The following is a 9,946-nucleotide window of genomic DNA, read 5'->3' as shown; positions in this document are numbered from 1 at the left end:
TTCCTTGTTCCTTCTTTTATTTCACTTTCACATTTCATTACCAAAGCAACAAATGAGGCAATTCCATTTCTTCTCAAGCAAGATGAGAAATACACTTTCTTCCTTTGATGCTACACCCAGGAATCAGGTGAACCTGGGTACTGTTCTGCTCTATAAGAAGATCGTCTGGTGGAATAAAAGTCTACATAATTTGTGGTTGATTTCAGTCCATATTGTGTTGTATAATCTGAAGCAGCAGGAAAGTGAACTCGATCATCGAAGTATGGGTCTTCATAGCTATGTGGGGACTGCAAATATAACCTGTATGCATCATAGTTTTTTCTGTTGGTATCTTCTTGACTGTAATACAACTGCTGATGCTGTTAACAAAGTGGAAGAAAAATATTTTTTCAAAATTTAATTAACAGAGAAAATATTTGTTTTCAAACATTTCATGCATTATATACAACCTTTCCCTAAAGTTTAGTGTAGCTCTACCAATGATGACAATAACAAAGGTTTCAAGCCTCCGTGAAATGTAGCTAAGGTTTAAATGAATCTAATGCAGGAAAAACTTCTAAGTCCTCCTGCACTCACTAGGAATCTAGTAGCTCTCCAAAAGCAGTATTTTTAGAACATCCATAAAATATACAGAACCTGACCATAGCTACCAAAAACACCTGTCAAGTCAGAAAAGTGGTCTCAGATCCAACCGTAACAAAATATGGTCAGTCACTAAAATATGTGACTATAAAAAGAAAGCAAAATAATAAACTGGCAATAGCTTATGTACTTTTAAGTATGGTAATGCCGAATAATAAATTTAAAATGGTGTAGATACACTCTACCCAAAACACTCTGATATTATGAAATAAACTCTTTTAAGTTCCATTAAAACACCATAGTCTGAGTCTTTTTATCAGTATCATTTCAAAATAAAATTTCAGTTACCTGTAGCCGTCTATTTTGTTCTCTTGCTGGTGAGGAGTAGGAACTGATGTAAATTGGTGAAGGTTTGCTGGAACCTGTGAGAAAATAGTTTAATGGCATCAACTTCAACCTTTATTCTTTTGTCTATTTACTCTTATATTACCTAGAAAAAAAATATATAGCACCCAAACAATCAAGTCTTCAGATTTTAGAGTCTATTAATAATATAACAATAAAATGCAAGTGAATTTTATTTCTCAGTAGTAGCTAAATTAAAACTGAGGAATTTTTTGTGCTGCTGTTTTTACTTACCAGACTAATTTTAATACAAAAAATTTCTTTCTCCCTATTTACTGTCATCTCTTATTTTGCGACTTGTATCAAATAGTAAGAAGAGAAAAGTAAAATCAGGGAAAATATGAACTCTTGGTATAGTTTTATAATACAATAACATTACACACACACATATATATGATGTATGGTTATAATAATATAATGTGCATAATAAAACAATTTTCTGTAATAGATTTTTAAACTAAAATGAGATTTCCAAACACCTCATCTCCCAGTGTATAAACTGGATCTCCTCTTATTCTGGTAATGTGTACAATTTTAAAGAAAATAGCAGCGAGATGAAAAACCTCTTCTGTTCTTCCTGCAGTGAATATAAATGAATAAAAATAGAAAACAACATTTAGTAGTAACAGGCCTGCTAATGCAACTGTCCATATTATGGCTGTATAAACTCCTTATATAAGGAAGAGAATCATAGAATCATTAAGGTTGGAAAAGCCCTTCAAGATCATCTGGTCCAACTATCACACTACTACCAATGTCACCCACTAAACCATGCCCCTAATCACCACGTCCAACCTTTCCTTGAACACCCTGAGGTAAGAGTTCACCTAACAAGTATCTTACCAGTATATATGTCTTTATGTGCAATGACGTCGCCTTGGTTATTATAATACTGCATAGAAGGTTGTGTTCTATCATATTCAGAGCGGGGTTCTCTAATTCCTAATAAAGCCGGTGATGAAGATGTGCTGCCAACTGATGAAAAAATAAAGATTACCATTATGTGCAATAAAATCCTTTCTCAGACCTAACCTTCTCTCTTCTCTCCTCATCCCTTCCTTTCCCAAGGATTAGCAAATGAAATGAGTAAACTTGTGTGTAAAGGACGAAACTAAAACTAGTTACATAGCTTTTCCTGTATGGAGAACACCAATTATGAAAGCAATCAATGACATACCATTAAATTATCATTAAACTTTGTATTACAGTGAGTCATTACTCCATAATGCTTACAACTAAAATAAGAAACTTTACCCATTTCATTTTGCATATGACATTTTCTTTAGCACAGCTACTCAAATACAAATGTAATTGTTCATTTGTTTGCTAAAGTTTATGATCTTACGTATCTTGTACTTAAATAAAATCTCCAAGTCCACCATATCACCTGAGACAGGAACAGAAAACTTGCCTGGCTGAACCAATCCACACACAGACTTGTGTTATTGCTCTTACATTAGCATGCAGAAGTGAACCTTGGCCATTTGGTCAGCTCCAGTTGGCTGACAACAACAGATTACTTTGTGGTATTACAGTGAACAGTTGAATCTCTACTTCAGTTGTAAACAGTTTGTTCTGCTAAATCTTTTCTCTTTCACAGACAACTGGTTTGTTGACTTACGTACTTAAAAACAAATTCTAGAAATTTTGCTTCAAAACATTATCTTCTTCCACTAGCCATGCCCGTTAGATCATATCTCACAGTTTTGTGCTATTATGGATAGTTTAATTGCTGATATTTTTCCTAGCGTATTCATAGCTGTAAAGGTTAATTTTTGAGGCGTTATTAAAATTCTGAAACTGTTCAATATAGCGTGTGCATTAATAATAGGATGTGTACAATCAAGTGACTGTAACAAAGAACAATGGCTACAGACCAAGTGGAACTGTTCTACCATGCATCTACTGTGTACACTGTAATCTGCAAGGCTACTGCCACAGTGCTCTTTGTGTATATGTTCTGTGCACCAGACTTCCACCATAATAATTTACGCTTGTTCATACTCTGGAACAGAAAAACAGGCACTTCCTATTAGGATTTAAAAAAAAACAAAACAAAAAAAATAAGTTCTCTTTGACGTGTAACAGCCTCTGAATATTACGTTAGAACTTCCCCTCTTATTTCCTACTTGTAGTTCACAAAACTGGAGCAGCAAAGTCATTCTGTTAGCATATCTTAGGGGGAGAAAACTCTGAGATGAGGATTTGGAATACCCTTTTACACATAGGCTGAGGGAACTGTCTAGATTTTACTGAAGCAATATTTGCTTCATTGTCATTGCTTAGTTTGAGAAGATATTTTGGCTCTGTCTGTAGATATAGAGCTTAAACAGTCCTCCAGTTCAAGATGCTATTTTGATGGCAGTACATGCAACTTGGTGACCAGGTGTAAAGGTGAAAACTGCCTTTGGTATCACATTGTTCAAGAATGACAAGGGGGTCTTTGTTTAGGACAATTTATTAGAATCCCAAAAGGCTGGGAGAAAACTGAATGAGGAACATGGTAAGATCAGAATTACAAAATCCCCTGGAACTGTTATCAGTAGTCTGCTGTTGTATGATATTAGACAAAGAAAGTCCTGCATATTGGTGGTTGAGGGGAACTATGCGCATGAAAGACATTTTCTTTCCCTTAGTCACTGTAGGTGTACTGCTTATAGCAAAATAAATTCCTGTCTGAGTCTATTTTTCATTCACTCATGTCATGAAGTAGCATGTGAGGACTGTTCCTTTTATAAAAAGTAGTAATTAAACAAGTGTATTATAGGAGCTGATCTGTTATTTTAGCAGTCATGGTAAATATGTATTTCTCAGTATTAAGAGAGATCTATTCACACAAAAATAGAAAGGTAAATTGGATAACAAATGCTAAATGAAGAGTATACAAAACCTACTTGAAGCCTTGTACATCAACCCTGTCCAACATCTAAATCCTACTCCTGGAAATGTTAAAGGAACAAAGGGGAGATTACTGCAATAAATGAGAAGCAGTCAGAAAAGATATTTTTTTATTTGTCTTGCTCATCCTAATGGAACATTACAGGGAACAAAAATAGGTTCCTTGCTGATGTATTTTCTTTACATGCTTTTACGTATGCATGTTCTGTGAGGCTACACCTACCCTGCCATGTTATACAACACAAAAGGAGTGGCTTTGTAGAGGGCAAAGGTGACAAAATCAAGATGTCTACACTGTACACTCTGAGGATTTTACTTAAGACTAAATCTAATCTTGTCCCACAGACTGGATGTCTGTCATCAGACAGAGTACATCGTTGCTCTGGAAGCACACCATCCAATTTAGTTTCTTCCAAAAGGAACACAATTCACACATTCTGAGACTGTTTGCACTTTGAATGGCATTAAGGAGTAAATGGGGAGATTGGCTGCGAAGTGCTTCTTATCCAAACTAAAATGCTGTTGTAGAGACACCTCACAAACTCTGTGGAATATGGAACCTGACAGTAATATCAGCTAAGGTAACATTCAGAGAACATGAAATTCTTGTGCAGTCTTGTTTATATGTTTAAATACAGAGGAGACACAGCATGGCCCCCATGTTTTAGACAGGATGACAAATAAACTGAAAGGCTATTTGAGTTTGAAAATGAGACACAAGGTACCCCTTTGGCAAATCTCTTTTCGTGTCTTGACTGACCTGACTGTATGACAGGTGACATCTGCTGATTTGTTGTTGATAAAGAAGGATGCGATTTGAATCTCTCTCGCTCTAGTGTTGATACTGGTGTAATAAAATGACTCTGATTCCATCCATCCTGTGGAGTGGTAAAAAGAAGAGAACAAAATAAATTGCTTTGCATTAAATTAACAGTTTTTGTAGAACTGTTTTCCAGTGGAGGCTACTTTTGTAATCTACCTTTTTATAAATGCTACGGAGATCTCGGTATTGCCATAACGTATTCAGTACCTGGGCAGCTGCCTTGACAACTTTCAGTGAGGATCTAAGGAAATAAGGAATATTACATTAGTAGAAAGCAGAAACTCCACTTCAACAAAATAATATTTGTGAGCTAGGGAACAGTCTAAACCCTGCAGCTGTGAAGCAAGTCAGGTCATCTCTTCAGGTTTCAGTAATGCATGCCTGCATTACAACAGTGTGAGCACAGCTGTGTCAGCAGTCTAAACAAGCAGGCTGGTGCAGAGACAGATAAAGCATGACAATTATTTCCCGCTCTGGCCCAGAAATTCTTTCTTTGGGTCACCCACATGAGAAATACAGATTGTCATCGTCTACAAAAATAAAAAATCATGATAAGAAACATTGTTTAGTATATTTCATAAAAACAGAGACGGTATACTTGAAATCTTTACACAAGGTTCGTAGCTGTAGGATAACAACGAAGTAAAGGGAGCTAGTATTGAAAGTGTCCAGACAACCTCATACTGAGACTTGTTTTCTCGTTCTGTGTTGCACTACTGAAAACATTTATTGGTCAGGGAAACACCTTTCCATTCTCAAGAGCACAGCTAGGGAAACTGCTCCAGCTATTATTAAAAATAAAATCACATCATCTTTTTAAAGAGAAATGGTAGTAGTACTGAAGAAGTGATTTGAAATTAAATGCCACAGCATGACACCTACATTAAACATACGCCTTTTTCCATCAGTGCGAAGATTCATCCAAATACACTTTTTGAAATAAAAGCCTGAAAGAAAAATGCTGGACAGAACTGCAGTTTATAGTGTCAGTCAATGAGTAGACACTTCTGTTTGAAAAATTTTCATAGAATCATTTAGTTTGGAAGAGACCCATAAGATCAAGTCCAACCGTCACCTAACATTACCAAGTCCACCACTAAACATCCACACCTTTCTTAAATACCTCCGGGAAATGGCAACTCCACCACTTCCCTGGGCAGCCTGTCCCAATGCCTAACCATCCCTTCTGTGAAGAAATTCTTCCTGACATCTAATCTAAACCTCCCCTGGTACAACCTGAGGCTGTTCTCCCCGTGTTTTAAATTTGTTCAGCGTATCCTGTTCCCTTAGAGTTGTAAGTGCTACTTTACACGTCACCTCCACAACAGTCATGTAAAGGACCACTGCAGTCACAGCTGCAGTTGAGTCTGTGCTTTGAAAACATGAAGCATCATAAATCATGGATACTGAAAATATAGTCCACACTCTCTTTTTGAGGCAGATTTTGTTAAAAATGCAGTACATTTAATTCACACAGACCAACTTCTCCATAGCTGGAGATCCTTTCCTCCTCCTTACCATCTGAGCAACACTGGGAATAGTACACAGGGCTGAACACATAATCATTTTTCTTCTATCCAAAAAAAACGGAGATCTGAGATATTTTGGTTTACACAAGAGTCCTGCTAATCTGAATTCCATCAGATATGCCAAGGAATTCAAAGCAGAGATGCTGGTCAGAGCCAGATGGGGTGCCCTGAGGCTGCACTAACTGTGCTGTGCTGATGGTGCACAACTCAGGAGCCATTTGTACTCCTGTTCCTTCATCCTCAGCTATCCAGTTCTGAAAGTTTTTAGTATCATTACATAAACACAATGTATGATAATGCCCTGTGCTGAGCTCAGCTAACAAAACTCCAAGCACACCAGGCTCCATGACACAGCTATACCTGAATCAGTCTGCAGAGAGCCAGATCTGACCAAACAACACTTGCCCTGCAATCCTATTCCAGAAAATCCCACTGGCTAGGGAAACTGCTTGGTAGGGCAAGCTTTCCTCACAACCTACATATAATTAGGAGTTACTGTGATGCATCCTGACAAAGGTGTCAAAATATTCTGACTATGAAAAGCTCTAAATATTCCACGAATGATGTGGATGTTTAAAAGAAGAAAAGTTTTTTAATACCATTCTACCTGAACAGTCCCCATTAACATGATTACTGTCTGCAACTATAAAAGCCTCCAACAGCTTTAAAGAATAGACTGTAAAAGAATGGTAGATACCATACCAACTGCCTCTCCTGTCCCAGTGTGCTTCAGACTCTGATAGCTACTCAGATCAGGACTGCAAAACCAGATCTCTCCCCCTTTTTTTTGTGAGTTAAAAAAGACAAAACAAACAAACCCAAACCATTTCCTGTGTTCTTAAACATTTGAAATGGAATAGAGAAAGCATTTAGGTATGAAGTTTGTTGCCTACTTGCCTGTCACCTCTTCCTTTTGTTATGTTCACCAGCTTTTCTATTCCTCCAGTATCAGCAAGGGCTTTGGCATTTTCCATGTTTTTACTAGTGACCTCATGCAAAGCACAGCAGATAGCTGCCACAGTCTCATCAGACAATATGCTTGGACCATTGCCTCCTGGAAGCCGATTCACCAGATCTCGCATAGCATATTTACCTATAAAAAACCATCAACAGAATCAAGTAAGAAAACACATTTTGGTATTTAAGAGTTAAAATTCTAGGACTCATTAATAAATTGCACCTTAAAGAAATAAAATGGAACATAGGATCAAAACCAGAGAAAAGTTCCAAGAATCTGCACGTTACATGGTCAAGTGAGACTAAAGATCAATTTTTGATTTTTTTTTCTCCCTTCTGGCTTAAAACATGAGAAGCAAGCTGCATTTTTATTAAAACAGGAGCGCTTGCAAACAGTGATTATTTGGAGAAAGCAGAATCATTCAAAGAAAACATTACATTATTTTTATGATTCAAGGAGTGGTGTTTATGCCTAAACTTCATTTGTGGGAGGGTTAATGAAATCCTTACAGCAATTGGAAGCTTTCCTTTCAGACATTATTTGTTACTTCCAAGAGATCAGATCTCAACTCTTTCAATTTCAATTACTGACTGATGCACAGGAATAATCAAACTGCAAACAAAGGAAATTAACTAAAGCTAAGGTAAATATTTTTCTTATTTAGGCTATGTTGATAATTAAATGATTATTAATTCAATAAATTACTTTATTGAAGACATGTATTTGTACATAATAGTGCTCAATGGATAAGCTTTACTCAAAGCTATTAGCTATCTATTTGCATAACATGCCTGAGTAAAAAAAAAACGCAAAGAAATTAACAAATTCCACAAACAAAAGCGATTCAATTTCAAACACATTGGAATACTAGCACCAACTACGTTGTATACAGTAGTATTCTGTCACAGCCAATCTTTCGGCAAGCTCACAAACACACATTTGCATATACTAATTTATATTGTTACTTGTTGCAGTATCCACTTTTTTAAATAACGTTTTTGTCCCCCAGAGTTTAGACCATGTAAACCCATTAGTCCTGCACCTACCAATGGTGATAAATTTGCAAAAAATAGGGTAACAGCATGGGGTAACTTATGATACATGTCTCAAAATATTTTACACGTGGAAAGCCATTAATTCTTTGATAGGTAAAGCTTTAACAGGGAGAGAAAACAGGTGGCTCTTGAACTGAAAAGTTCTGCCAGAAGGGGAAGAAAGTCCTGAAAAGAGTATATCACCTGATTATTACCTCTATATGGCTGATACAACAACAGACCTGATTTTTTTTTTCACCAATTTTTTAATAGATGTAATACCTACTCTGCAAGAAAACATATCCTGAACATCCTAGATGGTGAAGCTCCAGAAATGTATAAATGCAGCTGAAAAAGTTTTACCATCTTTTTGAGAGTAACTCGCTCTTATCTGTATAAATAGCTCTTATGTACTTACCCTGGTAGCCTAAAACATAGAAAATTCTTCTGTAACAGATATCAAACATCTTTATACCTTGACACATGTTAGTAGGGTTAGCTTAGGGTATAGCAGTCTGAAGCTGAGAGTGAGGTATGTTCAACACTTGCCACAATAGACAGATTCCCAACCAAGGCAGGAAAAATGTTTGCTTTTTTTTTTTTTTTTTTTTTAAATGAGAAAGGCATAGATGAGTGCTCAAAATATTAAGTACTAAAGCTGACTAATAGGAAACTAAGTTTTTCTAGGAACCACCCTTGTTGATTTCTTAATTCAGCATGGGCACATATATACTGCTCTATACCTGTGATTTGGTAGAAATACTTCACTAGGAGAGGAATTTTCCCCCCTCTCCCCCTATCCAATACTGTTTAATTAAGTATTTACTGATGTGACGACAGTGGGGCTGTCCTATTCTCTCAGAATATGTAAGGGACCTTGAAGTCCTCTGAGAAAGTTACTATTTCGCTCCAAGGAAGTACAGTTCTGTTTCCAGTCAGACTTTGTACTGCCAGTTTCCTGTCCAGTTTAGTTTGGCTGAGGTGACTTCAATCTGTTGTAAAGAGATCGCCATGCAAGATGGCTAAAGACAAACTGAAATGACAATGCTACTCTGAAAAGCTACTGTTATCAAAAAGATTTATTTCTGTGAGACAAGTAACACGACGTAATATGCTATTTCTATTGGTAGAACCTCATCCTAGTATTCTTTCAATAAAGGTCTGACGTATTGGTAACCGTGCTTTATTCAGTACAGTTCTGTACTTACCAATAAGTTCCTTATTACGAACATCTAATGCCATGTTCCTTAAGGCAGTTGCCACAGATGAAACAACTCTATCGTTATCCATTCTCAGCAGTTCCACAAGGATTGGCAGACCTTTTTCTTTTCTTACAGCGGCTCGAATGTATGCTGCAAACTGTAATCGAACTCCAGTTACTCTCATATCTAGTAGAACATTCTAATTAAAATGATCTCTTATTAGGTTGTAATTCTTAAGTATTTTAGGGAAAATCTTCCAATTAAAAACAATTGAAAGATATGTTAAATGCGTATCTTTTTATTAGTAAAAAGTGTTGCTTCTCTGCTATTTTTTTCACTCATTCCTGGTATGGAGCAATGTTTAAAGAAAGGGACCTAACAGATAAAATAACTTAATAGATGACAAATTATTAAAGAGGGAACAGTATATTTTTTTTTAGGACCAACTTTAAAGCAGGCATAAAATGAAAAAGTATCAGCTGTTTATCTACAGCAAAGAAACCAATTAACATTTT

General features: G+C 36.3%; 1 protein-coding gene across 2 annotated transcripts in view; it reads right to left on the bottom strand.

The window, feature by feature from the left end:
* Positions 1 to 9,946, bottom strand: part of PKP4 (plakophilin 4) — an 88,435-nt gene continuing 78,489 nt past the window's right edge. For both annotated transcript variants that reach the window (XM_032190638.1, XM_032190639.1), the window contains exons 16-22: positions 9,438 to 9,588; positions 7,135 to 7,330; positions 4,865 to 4,949; positions 4,646 to 4,763; positions 1,831 to 1,962; positions 931 to 1,004; positions 1 to 359 (exon numbers count right to left, since the gene is read on the bottom strand). In XM_032190638.1, coding sequence (XP_032046529.1) covers positions 111 to 359; positions 931 to 1,004; positions 1,831 to 1,962; positions 4,646 to 4,763; positions 4,865 to 4,949; positions 7,135 to 7,330; positions 9,438 to 9,588 — 1,005 coding nt within the window. In that variant the 3' untranslated portion in view covers positions 1 to 110. The remainder of the gene's footprint in view (positions 360 to 930; positions 1,005 to 1,830; positions 1,963 to 4,645; positions 4,764 to 4,864; positions 4,950 to 7,134; positions 7,331 to 9,437; positions 9,589 to 9,946) is intronic.

Source organism: Aythya fuligula, chromosome 6, assembly GCF_009819795.1.
Source record: "Aythya fuligula isolate bAytFul2 chromosome 6, bAytFul2.pri, whole genome shotgun sequence".
NCBI classification, from domain to species: domain Eukaryota; kingdom Metazoa; phylum Chordata; class Aves; order Anseriformes; family Anatidae; genus Aythya; species Aythya fuligula.
This window is presented reverse-complemented; position numbering and strand designations above follow the sequence as displayed.